The sequence below is a fragment of the Macrotis lagotis genome, chromosome X, assembly GCF_037893015.1.
Source record: "Macrotis lagotis isolate mMagLag1 chromosome X, bilby.v1.9.chrom.fasta, whole genome shotgun sequence".
In the NCBI taxonomy this organism is placed as follows: Eukaryota; Metazoa; Chordata; class Mammalia; order Peramelemorphia; family Peramelidae; genus Macrotis; species Macrotis lagotis.
The window spans coordinates 452,550,318-452,574,006 of NC_133666.1; the positions used below are offsets into that span (position 1 = coordinate 452,550,318).

At 35.9% G+C, this 23,689-nt stretch overlaps 1 protein-coding gene across 1 annotated transcript in view; it reads right to left on the reverse strand.

Moving 5' to 3' along the window:
- LAMA3 (laminin subunit alpha 3) overlaps positions 1-23,689 on the reverse strand; it is a 231,751-nt gene that overhangs the window by 188,077 nt on the left and 19,985 nt on the right. The window contains exons 7-11 of the mRNA XM_074200327.1: positions 14,474-14,564; positions 11,746-11,877; positions 9,134-9,199; positions 3,041-3,079; positions 2,784-2,921 (exon numbers count right to left, since the gene is read on the reverse strand). Of these exons, the coding sequence (XP_074056428.1) occupies positions 2,784-2,921; positions 3,041-3,079; positions 9,134-9,199; positions 11,746-11,877; positions 14,474-14,564 (466 nt within the window). The remainder of the gene's footprint in view (positions 1-2,783; positions 2,922-3,040; positions 3,080-9,133; positions 9,200-11,745; positions 11,878-14,473; positions 14,565-23,689) is intronic.

A 23,689-nucleotide genomic window follows, 5' to 3' on the forward strand; every position in this document is an offset into this window, starting at 1 on the left:
ATGGGACTAGAATTTTCTGGCCTTCAATTTTAAGAGAAAGAGATAAAAAGATTAGAAAACTGGCATCAGGGATTTATTTTTGTTTATTTAAAAAAATACATAGAAATTTGATTTTTTCTCCCTATTCTTTTTTACCATGCTACTTAAAAAAATTATAAATTTGTCATACTTTTCTTTTTTATTTTTTATGTATCATTCTTCATTTATATTTTTTTTGTTTTTTTCTGCAGCTACATGCAAAAACAAGTTTCAACATTTACTTCCAAAACCTTGAGTTCCAAATTCTCTGCCTTCTAGCTCACTCCCCACCTCATTGAAAAAGCAAGCTACTTGGTTTAGGTTAAAAATGTGTAGTCATGGGTGGCTAGGTAACGCAGTGGATAGAGCACTGGCTCTGGAGTCAAGAGTACCTGAGTTCAAATCCAGCCTCAGACACTTAATAATTACCTAGCCGTGTGGCCTTGGGCAAGTCACTTAACCCCATTGCCTTGAAAAATCTAAAAAAAAAAAATGTGTAGTCATGAAAACTATTACTACAATAGTCATATTGTAAAAGAAAGCATAACTACCTCCTCCCAAAGAGAGCCCTCAAGAAAAATAAGGTGATAAAAAAAGTATGCTTCAATCTGAATTCAGCACCATCAGCTCTGTCTTAGCAATAGATAGCATTCTTTATCATGTCTTTCAGAATTCTCTTTGGTTACAGCATTGCTGAAAAAAAGATAGGTCATTCACAGCTGATCATCCTGCAATGTTGCTGTTACTTTGTATAAAGTACATTTCCCATTGCATTTGCTTGTGTAAGTTTTTATTAAGAGCATCCTGTTCATCCTTTCCCATAACAGAACAGTATTTCATCTCAATCACATACCACAATTTATGCTGTCATTTGCTAACCACAGGGCATCTCCTCAATCTCTTCCTACCACAAGAAAAGATCTGCTATAAAAATCCCTATACATATAGATTCTTTTCTTTCTGTATTTCATCCCTTTTGGAATATAGACTGAGCAATGGCACTGTTAGATCAAAGGATAAGCATGGTTTTTATAGTCCTTTGGGCATAGTTCCAAATTGCTTTACAGAATTAATGAATTATGTCACAATTCCTCAAGTAAGTGCATCAATGTCTCAATTTCCCTACATCCCTTCCAACATTTGTCATTTGCTCCTTCCATCCTATTAGCCAATCCAAAAGGTATAAGGTAGTACCTCAGAATTGTTCAAACCTACATTTCTCCTATCAGTAGTGAAATAGGACATTTAAAAATATATATTTAATAGATTACATTGATAACCTCATCTGAAAATTGTTCTTATCTCCTGATCATTTATCAGTTGGGGAATTGTTCTTTTTTTTAATATAAATTTTACTCAGTTCTCTATGTTTGAGAAATGAGGTCATTATCAGAGAAACTTGTTTCAACAATTTTTCCCCACAGATGCCATTTTGTTAGTTTTATTTCCTTTCATCCTTTTAAACTCCCCATCTCCATTTATTCTATTCTCTCTTTTTCACTCAGTCCTTTCACAAAAATGTGTTGCATTTGTTTGTCATTCTTTTCAAAGAATCAACTTCTTGTTTTGTCAGTTATATATATATATATATATATATATATATAGTTTTTTCCTTATTATTGAAATCTAATTTCCCAAATGTCTTTTTTTCTGCTTATTTTAGTTGACTCATTTGTTCATTCTAATTGCATACTTGATTTCTGAATATTTTCTTTTTCTATTTTGTTAATATATTTCTCAGAGATATTACTTTTCCTCTGAGGCTACCAAAATTTTAGCATTTTTTCTCACCATTATAATTTTCTTTTAATCAGCCAATTAATGAATAAGCATTTATTAAACAACTAATTTGTTCCAGGCACTGTGTTAAGTACTTAAGGATACAAAAAAGAGGCAAAAGATAGTATTTACCCTCAAGAAGCTTCTTATCTAATGGGGGAGACAACATGCAAACAAATATACAAAGCAGGCTATTTGCAGGATAAATAGAAAATAATTAACAGAAGAAGTGCATTGGAATTAAGAGGGATTGGGGCAGGCTTCCTGCAGAAGCTGGGGTATGAATTGAGAATTACAGGAAGGGAGAGCTCAATAGTCAGAGGGGAGGAAGAGAATCCTGGGCATGAAAAACAGCCAGAAAGAACAACTGGAGCTGAGAAAGGAGTGCTTCACAAAGTTATTGTTTCTAGAATGGACTTTTTTGGCTCACTCATTTTTGAGGATGTTATTATTAGATCTTCATTTAGATCTCTGTTTTGCTTGACACACACACACACACACACACACACACACACACACAAACACAACCCAACAATTCATAGGATATATGCTGAATCTGTACACATTCAACTCAACCTCCTACACTTCCTACTTCCACCTAACTGTACAATGATCATTGTCATTCAGTAGGATTGCCCTAAGGTATTCTAAGACCTACAGTGAATTGTCAAAGAAAGATTCAATTATACTTGCTATCCACCATTTATTAAATCAAGAAAATAGACTGCTTCATTTTAAAAAAGATTTTCCATAAAAGCTGAAACTAAAAGGAGGTAGAAAACTCAACTAAATCAAAACCCTTCTTTATTCCCTGTAGCTACAACCTTATTGAAATTGGACTATATTAGGAAGAGTAAATAATAATTAAAATTTTATTATTATTAAAATTATTAAAGTGTCCAATTAAAATTATAATTAAAAATAATAAATTGCTAGCCTACAATACACCTCCTTTCTCCATGTCAAATCTAAATATGGCTGCTTACTCTGACAGAAGGGATAGTGGAAATATCCAATGGCACACTCGTTGCATGAGAAACCATGAAATCCAGGTTGACAGAAGCACTGTCCGGTATTCCTATCACAGTCACCTGGTATTGCACCTATGCCATAGCACTGACAAGCTGAAAAGTGAAAGATTAAAAAAAAAAATGAAATTAGAGCTTTCATTCTCAATGAGCATCAATATATATCTGCATTTAAAAACCTTGGCCTTAGAATTCAAAAATAAGTAGAAATTTACCTTGACATTGAGGTCCAAAGAATCCTGGTGGACAACCATCTATAACAGAAGAAAAATTTATGAGATATTAATAGCAAATATGTTGAAATAGCTATTTTAAATAATGAAATAATTCTAAAATACTTAAGAACGACATTTTCTTCAGTAAACATTATAACCCAAAATCTACAGTTCCCACCCTCTGTTTACAGCCTATGGATATTGCAGTAGAGAGCACCTTTGCCTGGACTGAGGAATCTACACATATTCAAATGAAGCTAAGATTATGCATCCAAAAGAGTGATAAGATATATAAGGTCTTTGTCACTGTTTGCAGACTGACTTAGTCCTTGTGCTCTCTATTGCTCAGGGGCTGATATAATGATGTTTGTCCTACTTCCTCTATGACCACCATGATTGCAGGACAAGCATGTGAATTAGATTTGAGTTGGGGGTGGGAGGGCGGCTGTGCTAAGCCACCTGCCTCACTTTCTCCTCCAGAGTCACCTGGTACCAGTGTCCAGCTATGATTCAGGAAGACTGGAGTTGGCCCTGGATGCAAGGCAATCAAGGTCATTTGTAGTTAAGCTACAAATGTCTGAGGGTGAATTTGAGCTCAGGTCCTCCTGACTCTAGGACTCTGCTCTATAGAGCTGATAGATTATCTAGACTTTTTCTTTGCTTCTTACCTTGTCACTAAATTTTAATCATTTTGAAGCAGGGGAACACTGGGCAGAGAGAAATAATATAAATTTTCCCTTTCTGAATTAAAAACAAATATTGTAACCCAGATATATGCTATAGTCCTTTTCTTTCTGTATTGTTAAAGTATTTTTCTTTTTGTATTGGCCTTGTAAACTCCTGTCTAGCAAGGCACCGGTGGGGAGGGGGGAAAGCTGCAAGTCCCACCAGACACCCCCTGGTAAGTATCTTATGTCTTTGTTGATTCTAGGCTGTTGTGATATATGACCTTGGCTGGGAGCAGGCTATATTCCTGACCCTGGTCAAGTCTTCCCTATTAACAGAGACACCCCCTGGAAGGTTTCCCCTATGTCTCTTTGATTCCAGGCTCAGGTATTTTTGTTGGGAAATCATCTGGACTGGTGCTTTGAAGCTCAAGACATGCGCAGTGGACATTGCCTTGAACTGGCCTTTGCTTCTCTGACCATAGACTTGTGCTTAAAGGCTTCTCTCCTTCTCCTCTCTTGTTTTCCTCTGTTCTGATTTGGCTAGCTTGCCTCTTGTGGCTTCTGGTGATGCCCTGTTGCTATTATAACTGTGAAGCCTCCTGCAGGACTACCTTTTTTTTTTTTAAAGATTTTTCAGGCAATAGGGTTAAGCGGCTTGCCCAAGGCCACACAGTTAGGTAATTATTAAGTGTCTGAGGCCGGATTTGAACTCAGGTATTCCTGACTCCAGGGCCGGTGCTCTATTCACTGTACCACCCAGCTGCCCTAGGACTACCTTTCTTAAAGATTTCTTAACCTCCATAAGAGGTTTAGCTGACTGTCTTTATTTTATTTCTTAATCTTTTACAGTAATTTGTGTAATAAAATTTATGCCCTTTTTTAACTCTTCTGGTTCAAAGAGCAGTGTATGAATTCATTCCACATTCTGAAAAACCCGCAGTCAGTTGCAGACCTCCAGCTGACCATTCACCCATTTAGCTGTTTCATTGCTCTTTAGTCCTTTCACTAGAAGGTGGGAACAGGACAAGCAGTGTTTGTGGGTGCTAGGGATCAGCATCTATTAGTGAAGGACAAAGTCTCTTGAAAACACATATAGGGGAAGGAGGAGAGGAACAAGCTCTTTACTGATTATGCTAAGTATTTTGCAAATATTGCCTCATTTAATCTTCATAGCAACCCTGAGGTAGGAGTCATCATTATCCCCATTTGCAGTTGAGGAAATTGAGATACAGAGGTAAAATGACTTGCCATGAGTCTCACAGAGCTGAGTTTCGATTAGAACTCAGGTCTACCAGTCTGCAAGCTCTATCTTTCTTAGCTGCCTAAGGCAGCTTTGGAATTCTGGATGTGTGGAGAGGAGACACAGAAGCCTGGGAAGTATAGCAGAAGGAAGCAAAAAGAATATAGGGCATAGACCTAGGATTTTGTTCAGTTGTTTTATCAGTCATGTCCAACTCTTTGGACCCCTTTTGGAGTTTTCCTTGGCAAAGATACTGGAGTGGTTTGTCATTTCCTTCTCTAGTTCATTTTACAGATGAGGAAACTTGAGGTAACTTAACTGAGGGTTAAGTGGCTTGCTCAGGGTCTCATAGCTGGTGTCTTAGGACAGGAAGATGGGGCTTTCGAACTCAAGGTCACATTTGCAATAATTAATGGAGCATAATGCCATGAAATATCTCCATATTGGGCATATCCTCCACGGGGAATTTATGAAGAATGGCATCAGAGAGGAGAGGCCTAGATGGGTTGCCTTCTGCATAGAGTACCCACATCAATAAGATCTTGGATTCCTTGAAGTATTGAAGTCAACAGATCATAAATCTTATATTGTATCCACTCAGTGATTAAAGGAATGTACAGATGCTGTTACTAATTTTATTATCCACTTATAAGCTGCATGAGATATCTGATGTTTGTGCCAATGCTGTGGTTTCAGAGTTTAAGATGGAAAAGGCAAATTATAATCAGGAGTCTCTTCAGGAGACTGAGTTAAGGCTCATTAATACTTACAGACTACATTTGTATTAAGCAAACTATCTACTCTTGCCCAATTTACTTTTATAGGGCACATGCTGTTCAGGTAAAGAGGCAAATGTTAAACAGGATGGTGGTGGTGATGGGGAATAATGAGCAACATTGGGCTTATGACTTAAAGGGAAGGATTCAGATGGGGAATAATAAGCAACATTGGGCTTATGACTTAAAGGGAAGGATTCAGATGAGGAATAATGAGCAACATTGGGTTTATGACTTAAAGGGAAGGATTTATAGCCCAGTCATTCTGAAGAAACTGACAGTGTGGTAGATGGCCAGTGTTCACTTGACTTAGAGTTATTCCATAATGAAATGCAAGCTTTTTACCAATAGGTTTTTAGGTCCCCCCAGATAGAGCATATCCATTAGTATATTTATTTGGGTCAGGAAGTACAAATAGACAAGGCAGCTCCAGAATTAAAAACGAGGAGAGTAGGTTGGATTGCCTTTGGAAAATTGCAATGCTCCTTTAACAACCTAGACTTTCAGGAAAAGCAAAGGCCCACTTCTAATACATTAAATACATCCTGAAGCCTGGTTAAAGTGTCTTGGGGGTGGGAGGAGGAAGAAGAAAAATTAACTACAATTTGTTTCCACAGAGCAGTCAGAGTGTCACTCCTAAAGTATGGGTCTGACTATATCACTACACTGTGCAAAAAGTTATATTTTTAATATAAACTCATTTTTTCACATGGATATTCCCCTCAATGAATTAATCAACAATGCTACACATTTTTAAAACTAGAAATATTGAAACAATGAGTAGATGTTTAGAGAGGGAGATTCTGATTTCATATATGTAAAAAATGTCTCAAGAAACTAGAAAGTCATAGATTCAAGTGTGTCAATATAGCCTTTAAAATGCTGAGGTATTCTTGAAATTCTATCATTTCTTGACCCATGGTTCCAAGCTCAAGTCTTATATAAAGCCCCTGAAACAATAATAACAGCCAGCCTCCTAACACTCTTCACCAATGTCAAAATTAAGGTGATTTTACACCTCGAATTTAAAAGGACATTTTTCTTTGCCTTTGTCTTGATGCTTCCCCTAAAACATCCCTTACTGAAATATTCTCCCCTTTATAAGACACACCTTTCCATCTTTCTCTCCTTTGAGAATAAAAGAATCACAGAAAATTAAGGCTTAGAAATGACCTCAGAGGGAATCTAATCTAACTAATATTTGAATGGGAACATTTCCTACAGCAACCTCTACTTCAAGACTTTCAGTGATAGGAAATCATTCCCTCCCAAAACAGCAAATTCTATTTTTAGTTAATTCACTTAATGAGACATTTTCCTTATATGAAATCAGAGTTCTTCTATCTAAGGTGGGCAACTAGGCAGCCACCCAGTGTGGAAATCACAAATTTACATTCCTTACTCTTTTTTACCATTCATCTGTGCCTATAGTAATGTTCATTCCGGCCATAGGTGAAAAAAATTGATGGAACTATGCTTGCAATATTTATTTATTCATTTCTTAAAACTCATTATATCTTTGATGAAATTCCTTCATTTTTGTTATTTCAGTAAACAAACATGTGACACATGTAGAGAGAAAAAGTGCCAAACAACCAGGAGGTGACAAAATATCATTTCTTTCAGCTTTGTGTTACATTCAAAATTCCCTTGAGATATCATGAGTGCACTGGTGTTTCCTGAATGGTGAAACCAATAGGAAACTGGGACACAATGAACCACTAGAAATATAGATTTCAAGGGTTATCTTGCCCATTATTGGAAGCCACAAAAGTAGAAGAAAAAAAAGTTAGAATAGGTAGAATGAATTTTGGTTCTGCATATGGTCCAACATTGGCTGCTATGGTCATGTGGCTGCTTTTGCTCCATAAGAATTTATTTGCTTACTGTGAGTAATATAACAATCGATCTAGTTTTGTGTTCCTCTCTTTTTGTTCTTATTTAAGTATTAAATGCATGAAATATTAAACTACCTTTCTATATATCTTTTTGATCACTTAAAATGATCATTAGGGCAGAGAACTGGTTGCTAATTAATTTGAATCTCAAAAATAGAGAGATAGATAAGATAGAGAGATAGAGAGATTTAAATATGATTCACTTCTGAAATCTTACAAATTTATGCATTTAAAAACATTATTTTGAGAAGGCATCTTCAAGTTTCAACAGACTGCCAAAAGAATCCATAACACAAAAAAAGATCAGAATCCCTAGTAAAGAGAATAAATCTCACACCTCTTCCACATGGCTAATCTTCAAATGTATGAAGACAGCCATTATGTGACTCCTAAGTCTTCTCTTCTCTGACTTAACACTTTCAGTTCTATCAACCAGACTTCAGATGGCATGGCGTCCAAACCAAGTCATCTTAGTTAAATTTCTTTAGACATTTAAATTTAAATAAAATTCAAATTTGTTTAAGCAATGGGAATAAGGAAGCCTAAGTTCATTGCCATATCTTAAAACCCATAGAAAGATTATAATAAACTAAGTCCAGATTTATGATACATATTTTTGCCTTCCAATTTCTCATCCTGTCATGGGGGTGACTGGGGTTTGGAAGACTGGCATGGAAGGCACTTTGGAAGGAAAGCATCAACCTTGTAGGTTTGCAGTTATCATTTACAAAACATGGGAAACTAGGTTTAAAACAGACTGAATGTCTGTTGTCCAAGGAACAGCCTAAATCTTTTCAGAGGTAATTATCACCAAAATGGCCAAAGGAATTCTTTTTTTTTTATTTTTATTTTTGCAAGGCAACGGGGTTAAGTGGCTTGCCCAAGGCCACACAGCTAGGTAATTATTAAGTGTCTGAGGCTGGATTTGAACTCAGGTACTCCTGACTCCAGGGCCAGTGCTCTATCCACTGTGCCACCTAGCTGCCCCCCCAAAGGAATTCTTAAAGCTAGTTTCATTAATTTGTAGAGGATTTACAGTCTATGTAAGGGGAAGAAATATTTTCCAACATCAATGAAATTGCAGATCACTAAAATATTCTGAAATAAATATTTTTGCATGCATATTTCTCAACAAATGTCATTATTCAATGTTATTCAATGTTCTTTTTGAAATGAAGCTTTATTCTTAAGTTCTTGTGTTTGCTCTATCATTTTATAACAAACTTCCAAACTCTTCCCCATTTCCTTTACTTCATGTCTAATTAAATTCCCCTTCCTGTTGCTATTCCAGTCAGCTGGAGGGTGGAGAGGATTGGGGGTGGTGAGAGGGGAAAAGGACAAGTGAACAGGTAAAAATTAACCACATATTTGGAAATCATTTTCTTGTTTAAAAAATACTTTAATATTTAGTGCTCTGCACACAGTAGATGCTTAACAAATATTTGTTGAATAAATTACATATTAGGCTTAATAGTTTCAGGAAACGTAAGACAAATGGGAGAGTTACTTGCCTTTTATTTCTCCAGCAGCAGTAGAAATTTCTGGTCTTGGGGTAGAAATAGGATAAATAGGAATTCCTTTAAAAATGATTTAAGATGAAATTAGAGAGATTACAGGTAAAAAACTTATTAATTTAGACAAATTGGGGGCAAGGTCACTGTAAATGAGTGAAAATTCTGACTAGTAGAACATTTTAAAGGAAATACAATATCCTTCCTCTACATCTAGTAACTAAAAACAGACTTGCAAAATATTACCTAATAGCAGTCCTGTATCAATGATAAGGAATGTTAAAGGTCTTTTCCTCTACAATCAATTTTATCCTTTGTAAATGAACACTAAGAACAGAATTTAAACTATTTTTCTTAACTAGGTAAACATTGTCCTTGGGCTTTTTTTCTTTACTGCATACAATTTTAACCCAACCTTTATCAAATTATCACAAATTCTAAAGAAACAAAATCTCAAATAATAAGATTGCTTTAAGATATCAATTTATTCAGATACCTTCTCCCCATGACACTACTTGCTCACATTCTTCCCCACTCTCCCCACTTTCCACCACGCAATTAGTTTTAGTATTTAGAGTAAATGTCAAATTCATACAATATCACAGCAGTAAATCCAGGAGAATTTCTTTTACTAAGCTCATTTTTTAAGAGAAGGAAATTAAAGGAAAGGCATATTAAAATATATTTCCTGCCCTAAAAAAGGCAGCCAGATATACAAAGCAAGGCTGAGATCCAGCATGTTATAAACTACTATTGTATCTCTCGGGTAATTTCTGAGATTCCTGGCACTTTGCCATTAACTAATTCCCATGCATTTCATCTAGATTTTTTTTTCTTTCTTTCCTTCCACAGGTAGACAAAGACATGATTGTTGTGTACAGTAAGTCTACCACTTATAAAATGTAATGCATATAGCTAAATGATTAATAGGAACACAGTCTACTAAAGGAAATGTTGCAGTACATTGGAGTATTGAATTCAGTACAATCACCTCTGACCTTCTTTAGTTGTTGTGGGCACTTTCTATGAAGAATGTATGGGGCTCTCAGGAAGCTTTTGACTTATATTTGATGTTTGGTTTATTCTTTGGGAAGTTGAGAAATAGAATATGAATTCTTAAATGATTTTTCTTATTAGAATATTCCCTTTCCTCTGCCCTCATACTCCCTCTTATCTCAAAAGAGTATTTCAAGCAATCAGATTTAAAAGAAATAGCTTTACTCAATATCATAACCACTCTGGAGAGCATTTGGAGGCACTGCCCCATTTGAAGACAATAGTGAGTAAGAGGGAAATCCCCTTACACTTTTTTACAAGTTGCTTTACTATTTCCAGGGTTCCCTATAAAATTGAAGCATATGTTACTGCTCCATTTACATAAAAAACTCAACATTAGTTGGGTCATTGGGTTAATAATGTAGGACAGAAACCTATTTTTGAATGCTAATTATAACATGCTCACATATGATTATCTAGGCTAACAAAAACTATCAGAATTTTGTAAAAACCACTTATTATTCTTGGATCTTACAATTGTTTTAACCAAATATTCATTTTTAAAATATAGAACATGGTTACATTTCTTAAAACTAAATAATTAGGCTCATTAAGGACAATCAAATTAGTTCTACAAAGGGATACAAGCTTAAGGTCTAAGTTAAAAAACCAAGCTACGAGTAAATAAGATTTTTAATAAAAACTAAAGCCAAACCCTGGCATGTGTTCTGAATGCTGTGGTAATGTTCAAACAACTTTTTTTAAAAAATCTATCTGTGACTTGATTTTTTTTTTCATTCTTTCTTACAAGGATCACTCCACAGGATAAGGGAAGTTGAGAAAAGATATAAAAACAAAGAATATGAATAAAAGCTTAAACTTTCTCTAAAAATCTATGTGCAACTTTAATTTTTCTTTTGTATAAGGCTCAGTGAAGGTGGAAGAAGGATGTAAAAATCAAGAAGCCTTCTATAGAATGTTTACTATGAACCAGGCACTCTGCTAAGCTCTGAAGATACAAAAAATGGCGAAAAAAAGAAATCAATAACAAATTTTAATTGTTTAAAAATGTACCTGTAAACTTATTCTTGTAATCATGTGACTCTGCAAATATATTCATTTTAAAGAAACTTTACCTGTTAACCTTAGGTTCTTTATCTGTCTTCTGATATATATGTAACAAAATCTCAATTCGTTCTCCTTAAGCTCAGCAGGTAGAATTGTGTGTGATTAACATGCAGTTACATTAGTATACAATGTAAACCATGAATGCCAAATGTTAACATCCTAAAGTGTCTGAAATTTTCTTTCCAAGGGTACTGCCATTCCAACCCTGATCCATGAAATTTTGTACAACTGCAGAATCTGAATCTGAAGCTCAGAACAGGAAAGGACCTCCGTGGCATCTGGGTCAACTCGATCTTAACAAGAATCCCTCTTATGACATTCTCAATAAATAGTCATCCTGAAGTTCGGCAATGATGGGGAGCCTACCCTTTCATGAGGTGTTTTAGTGTGGTAATTGTCTGGAAGCTTTTCCTTACAGAAAGCCTAAATCTGCCTTTTTGCAACTTCCAATTAAAAGGATAACTTCCCCAGCAACAATCTAAACTTACGCTGGCAAAATGGAAAGTTGTAGAATCCTTCTGCACAGCGCTCACAGTTTTCTCCGTGGAAATTCAACTTGCAAAAGCAGCGACCGGTGCTCTGTTCACAGCCATCTGTATACTCAGGGTTACAGCTGCAGGCTGGACAGACATCCAAGTTAAAAACAACAACAATAATTAGTTTGTTGCACTTTGGCAAGGCAAATACACTAAGTATCAATATTTCTCAGGCAATATTTAATACAGGACTGTAATGTTGTTCTTATTGTTGAGGCTATCAATATTATAATAATTATTTTAATTGTTCAAAAGAAGCATGAAGTAATAGACAGAGTCTAGAAGTCTAGAAGAAGGGGTTTAGAAGGTTCCAGTTCTCCTTCCAGCACATTCTACTTGTGTAATCCTAGACAAACTGTTTAAACTTTCAATTACCCTCCCCCCAAAACCACTTTCCAAAGCTAAGTTTCACAGGAGATATGCATTGACTGAAGAAATTTCTTCACTGAGAGCTCCCTTCATCATAGAAATTGTACATACAGTCCAAAATTTATTATTCTTTTTTTTTTAGGTTTTTGTTTTGTTTTTTTGCAAGGCAATGGGGTTAAGTGACTTGCTCAAGGCCACACAGCTAGATAATTATTAAGTGTCTGAGGCCAGATTTGAACTCAGGTACTCCTGACTCCAGGGCCGGTGCTTTATCCACTGCACCATCTAGCTGCCCCCCAAAATTTATTATTCTTACAAAAGAAAGAAGTTTAGCTTTTTTCTATTTCAGACATGATTCACCTTAACTAAAGTTTATAAGGAGATTATTCAACTGTCAATGACAGTTTTGTCAGAATGACAGAAAAGTTTTGTTGTTGTTGAGTTGTTTCAATCAAGTCTGATTTTGTGTGAATCCATTTGGGGTTTTCTTGGCAAAGATGCTGGAGTAGTTTGCCATTTCCTTCTCCAGTTCATTTTTTTATAGATGAGTAAATTGAGGCAAACAGGGTTAAGTGACTTGCTCTGGGTCACACAGCTAGTAAGCATCCGAGGGCCAATTTAAATTCAGGTCCTCCTGATTCCATGGTGGTTGCTCTATTCATCCAGTTAGGTTTCACCAAAAAAAAAAGTGTGTATGTGTGTTATGTGTAACTTTAGTGAGTTTACTACTAATTGTTCTAAAGATTGTTCCATTATTTCCCAAGACAGTAAAGAAAAAGAGTGATTATTCAATTAAAGCAAACAATTGTTTAGTAAACATTTACCATGTGCCAGGTAGGGGGCACTCAAAATTTAAAAAGCAGTTCTAGTCTTTAAAGTTCTTACATTCCTTTTAAGGTTCTTCCATTTGAGGTGAAATAAGTATGAAGTCCTTTCTAAGCCCTTTTCCTGATTCTCTGGATTTAGCCACTATGCCATAGTCACCTTCTCATGATGAAAGATTCCCTGATACCTTACTTCCTATGATGAGCTTCACCTTGAACTTCTATCTTTCACCTCTTCTTTGGTCCCACTATTGATTCTCCAAGCTTTATCACCCTGCCCCTGAGTAGGTACTTTCTCTCTCTGACCCTACCCTTTAGCAGATTTTAGAATGTAAACTCCATGAAGACAAGGATCATCTTTCCTTGAGCCTGTGCATTAGAATAGAAGGCAACAACTGTCTTTTCTTTAACCTGTGGATTAGAATGTAAGTCCACAAAGGCAAGGACTGTCTTTCCTTTAGCCTGCCTTAGAATATGAGTTCCAAGAAGACAAGAACCATCTTTCCTTTAGCATGTATTAGAATGTAAGCTCCATGAAGACAAGGACTGTCTTTTGCCTGCATAGGTATTCCTAGCCTTGAGCACAGCCTAGTATATAGAAAGTACTTAATAAATGCTGTTGACTTGACATAGACTATTAATTATAAAGGAATTTCCAGAGTAATGGAGGATATCAGGAGAGGCGTCCCAAAATAGGTGGAACTTAAGCTGAACTTTTAAGGAAATTAGGAATTCTAAAAGGAAGAGGTACAGTACATTTTAGTTATGAAGAAAGGCATGTATTAGAACTAGCAAAGAAAACCAGTATGAGGGCGGCTAGGTGGCGTAGTGGATAAAGCACCAGCCTTGGAGTCAGGAGTGCCTGGGTTCAAATCCTGTCTCAGACACTTAATTACCTAGCTGTGTGGCCTTGGGCAAGCCACTTAATCCCATTTGTCTTGCAAAAAACCCTAAAAAAAAAAAAAGAAAGAAAACCAGTATGGCTGGAATATAATAAAACATGTGATGGAAAAATAACAAAGACTAAGCCTAGAAAAGAAAACTGAACCCAGATTATGACCAGATTTAAAAAATAGATAAAGCTATTTTTTTTTATCCTAGAATAGGGAGAGTCATTTGAGGTTTTTAAGATAAAGAATAACACAGTAGGATCTGTGCTTCAGGAATAAGCACTTGGTGGCTGTGTGGAGGATGCACTGGAGAGGGGAGAGATAGGAGATAGGGAGACCAATTTAAAAACTGCAGAAGTCCAGACCAACAGTAATGAGGATCTAAACAATAATGGTGGCCATATAAGTGGAGAAAGGGGGAATGGATATGAGATATATTTTGGAGGTAAATTTGAAAAGATTTGGAAATTGGTTGGCTATTAGAAGTGAATCAGAGAAATCAATTAGAGATGACTCAAAGGCCGCAAGAAAAGATGAAATTTGAGTGGATGGCCAGTTAATGTAGTTGTGAAACAAAACCAAGTAGAGAAGACTTACGTATACAACCATGGGGTGCTTCTACTGGAACGTTGTCAGGACGGTAAAAACCTTGAACACACCTTTCACAGTTTACACCAGCTGTGTTTTGCTAGCAAAAATAAAAGAAAATTAAGGCAGGAAAACACCAAAAAGAGGTCTTTTTTAAAAAGCATATATTCGAATGTAAGCCCCAAACTGAAAATCCAGCATATATTTCTCTCATGTTCCCCTACAAAATTCAGTGTTAATTATTTTTTAGTAAATACATCTAACCTTGAACCTTAAAGGAATAGGTTCACTTGCCCATAAAATAAGGATGTTGCACTAGCCCCTGAAAATCCATTCCCTCACAAAATAACTTTAATTCAATTGAGAAGAAGATAACTGTATAGCTGAAAGGACTTTTAAAAGCATAGGTAATAGGTGGGGGCGAGGGCATGCTAGTAAATATTTAACGATCATCTCCCTGAGGAAAAAAAAATTATATGTTGACAACAATTTTAAATTGTTCCTTTCTTAAATCTAGATAAATAAACTCTGATTCACAGAGCTTGGTAAATTCTAAGGTATAAATGAATATTTTCATTCTGAATATTTAGTAAGCAATTCTTGCTAACTGGTATGAACTAGCTTATACCCCTGGCTTAAATAATAAGTCAATCTAAGAATCACTAAGTTTAACTGTAGCCCTTCCCTATTATACACTGTAGTTCATTCTGAAGACCTGATAAATTATATGTCACATTATAGATATAGGTGGTGCAGTGGATAGAGCTCCAGATCAGGAGGTAGGAAGACTTCAGTTCAAATCCAGCCTCAGATACGTCTTGTGTAACTCTGGGCAAGTCAGTTAACCCTGTTTGCCTCAGATTCCTGAGCTGAAGAAAAACATGGCAAACCACTCTTTAGTATCTCCACCAAGAAAATCTCAAATGGGGTCATGAAGAGTTGGACGTGACTGAATAAGAACAAAATATCACATGATTTAGTTTGAAAGGAAAATATCTAAGATGTATATTTATATTTTTCCAGTGCCTAGAGAAGCAGGACGTGCCCACCCCTACTGTACCACTGGTTCTCTTATTGTTCTTTCTTCATGAAAACATTTTCAAAATTTTCCATTACATAAATGGAAAAAAGGCTGCATATATGTCATCAGTAGAACTCATGTTAAAATACATTAGGTCTGCTGATTATGTTTCTTTGCTAATGCTTGTAATTGCTATAAAATCAAATTACAGACATCAGTCTCCAAGTGAACTCAGTTCCATTCTGCTTTTCTCTATTTTAGAAATAGTCAGGGAAGTGCGTTCATTCTATAATGAAAGAAGTAGCTGTAGGAAGTTAGGATGCATGTGACAACCTCTGGTGCAAACAAGGGCCTACACAAAAGGAACAAAGGGAGGACAAAGATCCTTTCTTTATTTGCTCTTCTAGTATGGAGAATTTTTATTAAGTTCAAAATTCTATTTATTACCACTCCTTGTCCTGTGGGCTTTAATCTGAATTATTTTTAATTCACTTTAACAAGGAAGCCCAAAGCAGAATACATAACCTCACTGTACATTTTTCTTCTTTTCCCACTGAAGTATATAAATGGTTCAAGAAAATATAGATCTGCTCTCCAGGTCTGATCCCCCAAAGATCAATAAATAACTGAGAGCAGGGAAGGAATAAAGGGAGTAGTGAGGAAGAGGGGATGAGGGGAGAGGGGATGAGGGGAGAGGGGATGAGGGCAGAAGAAAGAGAGACAGAGACAGAGAGAGACAGAGATAGAGACACAGAGAGAGACAGAAAGAGAGAGACCACAGAGACAGAGAAAAGAGAGACAGAGAGAGACAGAAAAACAAATGCTCCCTATAATGGGCAATCCCATTTCCCCTCCCCTCAGGGGCAGGGTGGTAAAGGGATAAGGATGAAAAATGGAACAGAATCATTTATTTCCACCACACACCTGACAATCTAGACTCAGCTTGAAGATCTGCCTGAGGAAGCCAATGTCCCCTTTACCTCTGCTTATGTCACTTTTTCCTCCACTTATTCCCTCTGCCCCTTTTTTTAGTTCTAAAGATTTCCTAATCTTTTTTCTTCTATCAAGGCTGAACCTGCCTCTCCAAAGATTCCACTTGAAGCATGGTGGGACAGCAGTACCTGCTGTAAAAAGATTTGAGTTCAGATCCATCAGACATTTTCTTAGCTGTGTGACCCTGAGAAAGCCCTGTAACCTCTATCTGCCTTGTTTCCTCATCTATAAATTGGGCATAATAGTAGCATGAGATAATATGTGTTTAGCACTTTACAAAACTTTAAATAATTTACAAAACTAGCTATTATATCTTGATTCTTCCCACTTGTACAAGGCAGGAAAAGTCCAGTGCAATTGGGATAAAGAAAAGAGTATTCCACAGAAAGGAGTTTTTAAGGAATTAGTAACAACAATGGCTTACAACAATCAATCAATAAAGTCCCTGGAGTATTAAGAAAAAAATTACTTTCGAAGATGAAAAGCAAATATCTGTGGTTATTCTCTAGGGCCTGAGGCAAAATCAGGTGATAAATATAGTCACCATGTCATCACTAGGCATACAAATGGCATCATTTCAGCCACAGAAAATGCTAGTAAGGGTGCAAGAATGTAGAAGTACAAGTCCTGAACTTGTGGCAAGAATCCTCCTTTTTTCTGTCAACAGAACAACCTCACCTTTGGATATCATTGACTTTCATATTTAAAAAAATGTCGTGCAGACTGTCTGTGGGTTAGGTACTCTCTCCACCAGGGTCATCACCAGTTAAGGCTCATTTTCGCCCCCAACAGGTTATATGGAGATTTTGTGCAAACTGACTCACCCCACTCTGTCTACAGCAGTTTACTTCGACTGGCCCAAAGTGTTTACTCCCAATTAACATCTTTGCTGCACTATATGAAATTCTTTAGTCCTTCATCACAGTGCTTCTTATACTCATTTTATTTAAGATCACCTCGCTCTGTCTTTATATGTCGCTGCACCTTTAGGAGATTGTGAAAAGAGTTGAGTAAATTAAATACATGAAAAATAACTAAGAACAACTGGCACTGTGTAAGTGACACATAATGGATAAAGTCAGTAAGGGTTTTACTAAAACATAAGGAAAGGATAAATGAAAGAGGGTGGTAGGTTCTATGTACAGTAGAAACTGAACTGAGTCAAGCTGCAGAGAGAAGAGTGTAGGCTCATATTCTAACAAGGGAGACATGGAATGATAGATAAAATGTTGGACATCAAGTCAGGAAGACTATGTTTAAATTCTGTCTCAGATACTTACTATGTGACTTGGGGCAAGTCTCTTAGTTTCTATAAATGAAAGGGTAGAATGAAATGGCCTCTAAGATTCTTCTAACTTTAACTTTATGAACCTATGATCCTAGGTGGTACAATGGATAGAGTAACAGATCTGGAGTTAGAAGGACTTGAGTTCAAATCCAGCCTTAGGCACTTATTAGTTGGGTGATCTGGAGCATCTCCTATATAGGACAAATAAGCCTATTTGCCTCAGCTTCCTCATTGCAAAATGAGCTGGAGAAGAAAATAGCAAGCTACTCCAGTATTTTAGACAGGAAACCCCAAAAGGGGTTCAGCTGGCCATGACTGAAAATACCTAAACATCAACAAAATAATCCTAAATTTGTTCACATGGTAGACAAGGACTAAGGGGCAAGGAATGTAGAGAAATGAGATTTTTCTATGACTTAGATTTGAGTTCACAGAATACAAGTCATAAAGGCTTGTTAATTCCTTTTATATTCCTAAGAGAATGTAATGCTTATCATTTCCAAAGCTACAAATCAATGTCTTGTAATATTTTGAGTTAACTAGAGCACCTGGCTATGCTTCCCCCAGGCATGACTATGGAAGTTTCTTAGTATTAATATATAATCAAGTCAATTAAATCCATCTTTAAGGTACAGGGAATTGGGATAACTATAACTGGACCGCCATATTGATTCTTTTGTGACTGATGACTGGGAAGTGATTCAGGGGTGCAGATAGTAGGGTAGAAAGAGATGACTTGGTGAATTGATTCAACAGACACCAAAACTTTATATTCTTGTCACTTGACCTTTTCATCCCTACTCTCATCCTATATCACTTCTGCCTTTTGAGACATTTCAAGTTAGATGTCCACTAGGCATTTTAAATTCAACATGTCAAAAACTGGATTCATTATCTTTCCCCCAAACAATTCCTAACTTCTACCTTCCCTGTTAAAATAGAGGGTAATAACATTCTCCCTATTTCCCCAGGTTTGCAAAGTTGTCATCCTGAGGAAGCCAATGCCCCCTTTAACATCTGCTTATGTCCCTTTTTCCTCCACTTATTCCCTCTGTCCCTTTTTTTAGTTCTAAAGATTAGTTAACTAAAGATTTAGTTCTAAAGATTTTTTCTTCTATCAAGGCTGAACCTGCCTCTCCAAAGATTCCACTTGAAGCATGATGGAACAGCAGTACCTGCTGTAAAAAGATCTGAGTTCAGATCACATTCCCCTGGCTAGCAGTAATATAGTTTTGTCTGTTCTAAATAGAATCCTAGAATAATTTCAAAGTTGAGAAGACCCTAGAGATCATCTAGTCCAATCAACTCATTTTATAGATGATGAAACAACTCCAGAAATGTTCGTTGACTTCTCCTAAGATATCTAGTAGAAGATATTCAGCAGAGCTGGAATTGGAACCCACATTCTTTGATTCTGAATCCATTATTTTTTCTACTTCTCCATTAATAATTTGTTTTTAGAAACTTAAGTCAGCCTTTCAACCAGCAATACCACTATAAAGTCTGTGACCCAAAGACATCGAAGAAAAGGAGAAAGGACCTATTTGTACAAAAATATTTATAACAGTTTTTTTGTGGTGATAAAGAATTGGAAATTGAGGGGATACTCAAAAGTTGGGGGAATGACAGACAAGTTATGGTATATGATTGTGATGTAATAAGATTATGTTCTAAGAAATGATGAGCAGGATGCTTTTAGAAGAAACCTGGAAATACTTACATGAACTGATGCAAAGTGAAATGAGCAGAACCAGGAAGACATCATATACAGTAATAGCAATATTTTATGATGATCAACCATGAAAGACTTAGCTATTCTCAGCAATACAACAATCTAATACAATTCTGAAGAACTTTTGAAAAATCTATTCACCTCCAGAGAGAAGTCTAATAAACTCAATGAGGATTGAAGCATTTTTGGTACTTTATTTTTCTTGGTTTTTTTAAAGTCTGTTTTCTTTTGCAACATGGTTAATATGAAACTATGTTTCATATGACTTTGTATGGGTACTTGATATCAAATTGCTTGCTTTCTCATGAGGGGAGTAGAATTGAGAGAGAAAATTTAAAATTTGGAGCTCAAATTTAAGAAAAGAATGTTAAAAATTTGGGAATATTTAATGAAACAAATGAAAATGTATTTAAAAGGGAAATTTAAGGCAATATACATAGAGTTAGATATAGGAGAATGAAGCTAAATAAACTTTCCTATGAAATTTAAACTTTTATTAAGCACTGACTAATCTTTATTCCCCTTTCTCTGTAAGGAAAAAAATGTTTAACATATCCTAGCTGAAGAGGTATTTCTCAAGTCCTCTTATCTTGACCTTTGTCAGGGAAATTAGCTGTACTTGCAACATATATACATATATTATATATATATATATATATATATATATATATAATTGGTGGTATTATATATATATATTATATATATATATATATATATATATATATATATATATATATATATATATATAATTGGTGATCTCCTTAGGCAAAAACACAAACTTAGTACATATCAGCCAAGCAAAGATAACTACAGAAACTTCCCACAATGTGAATTTTTTTTAGCTGTTGAGATGAACTGATATCCCTTCAAAACTGCCCAGAAATTGCCCCACCTGTTTCCATACCTGTTTGCATTGTCCCTGTCAAATACTACGTGTAAACTCCCGGTTTTCTTTTATCTATTAAATGGCTAGCCTGTTGTAGAATATAGCAATTTGCAAGGCCATCAGCTTCCCTTTCTACCTCTTTCCTCAGTACTTTTACTCATGAGATATCTAAAAGAATCCTTCCTACCTCTTTCTGGAGGAGTATACTTCATGAAGGAATAGACTAGCAAGCAGTAATCAATATTCCACATTGTTTGCTGACTTGTTTCCACCTATTTCTGTATTTGTTTTTGTATTTGCAATGTTCCTGGGTCACTAGCCTTAGTCTATTAATGGAAAGGAGAAGCACCAGGATTGGAGGGGGGAGGGAGAGAGAGCGAGAGATTGATTTGTGTGTGTCTGTGTCTGTGTGTGTGTAGGGGAAGGATGTGATAAGCAGATAGACACTTAAACAACAAATTATTAAAGCCACTAGGTATCTTGTCTGGAAAAGGTATAATTTCCATAAATTTACCCAAAAATAAATTGTAACTGGTCATTGAACTTTAGTTCTTTAATTTGATCTGAAGTCCAAGATCATGACACCCCACCAAAAATGGTCTTCCTGAGCTGTTTTCCTACCACTTTATTTATAAAGAAGTCATATTTCATTGAAGATACTGATATTACTACTAATAGCTGACACAAATGTGCTTTACAATTTACAAAGTGATTTCTTTATACCAATTCCATCAATCTGGTAGTGCAAAAATGATGAAGAGGAAGCTAAGATTAAAAGAAATCTGGTGCCAATAGTCAAGCAATCAGTTCATAGGATTTTAGGGTGATGAACTACATTTAGTCCTTCCAATCTTGAACATGACAAAATTGAGAGAGGTTTGCCCAAAGTGACACAGGCAGAACTGTGATTCAAATGCCAATTCTCTATTTCCACATCTAAGTCTAAACTCAAATTGTGCAAGTTCACTTTTAGTGCTTTTTTGTATATCAAGATACCTTAAATCAACAACAGCTTTCATCCCTGTGTCTCTGATAAGGATCTTTGGCAGAGGCTGATGGGTAGGGCTTCTCTGATTCATGCTGGTACATACTGACAACTTGCCAGCCCACAGGCACAGAGTACTGGTAACAACAGTCCTACATGATAGTGAGATGCTTTTCAGATCAAAGGATCTACTGTTAGCAGGATGACTTTGACAAAAGCACTATTCCTGCTCAGACCTCTTGGTGATGAAATCCAAGGGTGAGGTGACTTAGAAAAGAACCTTTCCCTACAATTCAGAAAATGATCAGAACAAAGAAAAGACTTCCACAGACCCCTTAATCTTTGTTATAAAACAACTGGATAGCAAAGGAGATCAGTGCACTGAAGGAGATTGAAATCCACGAGGCAGAGTGAAAACTTGGCTCAGATAATCTCTCTCAGGAAAGGGGCCCAATTCTGTACTTTAATTAGGTGAGAAAAACAATCCATAAGAATCAAAACAAAGTGGGAATACTTTGGTACAGTTTTAGTAAAAGAAGAAAGATCAAGAAAGGGTCTTTCCTTCTAGAAGTGTTAGATCTTTCACCTTCTTAGAGCTGCTTCATGATGAATATGGCATCAGATAAACTTTTAAGTTCAACTGGGTGTTAGAGGAAGAGGGAGAGGGAGGGAGGGAAGGAGGGAGAGAGAGAGAGAGAGAGAGAGAGAGAGAGAGAGAGAGAGAGAGAGAGAGAGAGAGAGAGAGAGAGAGAGAGAAGAAAGGCAACTTGTCTGGAAAAAATGTCAGTAACTTCATCTGAACGAGAGAAATATAAGACAGGAAAATATTTTTGTAAAGGCAGAACAGAGACATCTTCCTCTTCTGAATTAGTACCTAGTTATCTATTATTTCTCATGCATTAAATTTTGAGCTCCTTCAGAACAAAGACTGGCCTTTTTTCTCCTTTATTTGTATCTTCAATGCTTGGCTCATATTAAGCACTTCATAAATGACTATTTATTGAGAAAATGATCCTAGGGAGATGATGATAGGTCAGTCAAATTCCTGATCAACAAAGATCCACTCAGTAACATACCCTATGAGGGGCCACATTATCCATCCTCCACTTGAAGATCTTTGGGGAGGGGAAAGACAGTACCTCAAAGTCAGCCCATCTGATGTATCTTTTCTTTTAATTTTATTATGCTGAAATTGAAAAATGCCAAAAAATAGAAATTTTCTGAATGTCAAGATAAAAAAGAGGATTTGCTGTAGTTCATGTAATTCTTTTTAGGTTTCTCTAAATTTAACCTTTCTATCATTCCCTGTAGTATACCAATAGAAAAGTGAGACTGATGACTTTGCATAGTCCCCCCTCACTCAAATCTTTTACGTGCATGTCATAGTCTTCTTTGAGAATGAAGGACACATCACAATCATTACCATCCTCATTATTATAGTAGTGACATCACTGGGTCAATGGTTATCCACAGCTGAGGGACTTTTTTTTTGGATAAAATTCCAAAGTACTTTCCAGAATGACTGGACCAATTCATAACTCTGACAGTTTGTTGATATGCTTGTTCTCCAATATTCACTGCTCCCACATGATTACTATTTCTTTTTTATATAATCCTATAAAATTGGTATGGTATAGATCTTCAAAGTTGTTTTAATTTACATTTTTCTTACTATTAATGATTTGGGACATTTTTTCATATGGTTGCTGCTAGCTTAGGTTTCTTAATTGAGAACTACCAGGTTCATGTTCTTATATATTTGTATCAGTTCCCTATATATCTTGGATATCAGACTGTCAGAGAAGTTTGCTGTGAAGATTTTCCCCTCGCCTATGAAGATCTCTTTTAATTTTAACTAATGATTTTACCTGAGAAAAATGTTATTTTTATGTGATTAAAATGATTCATTTTATCTCCTCTAGTCCCTTAGCCTTTTGTTTGCTCAAGAACTTGTCCTCTATCAAAGATATATAGGGAATATCTCTTATTTCCTGCCTCTATCAATAGTCATAAGGAGTATATGTTTCTTCCTGGCTCTGTTAATTTATTAATAATGTGATTTTAAAAACAATCTAGGTTCCAGGTCTCATTATAACTTATTGTGGTATGTGGTGGGAAATGTTAGTCTAAATCTAATTTTGGTCATACTTTTTTGGTTTTCCCAGCAATTTAAAAAAAATGGTTTTTTCCTCTTTACCCAAGTAATTGAGGTCTTTGGGTTTAAATACTATAAAATTATAGGGTTGATAATTGATAATTTGGATATAGTTTTATTTTGTGAAAGCACTAGTTGTGCATGTGTGAATCTACTGACATGAGG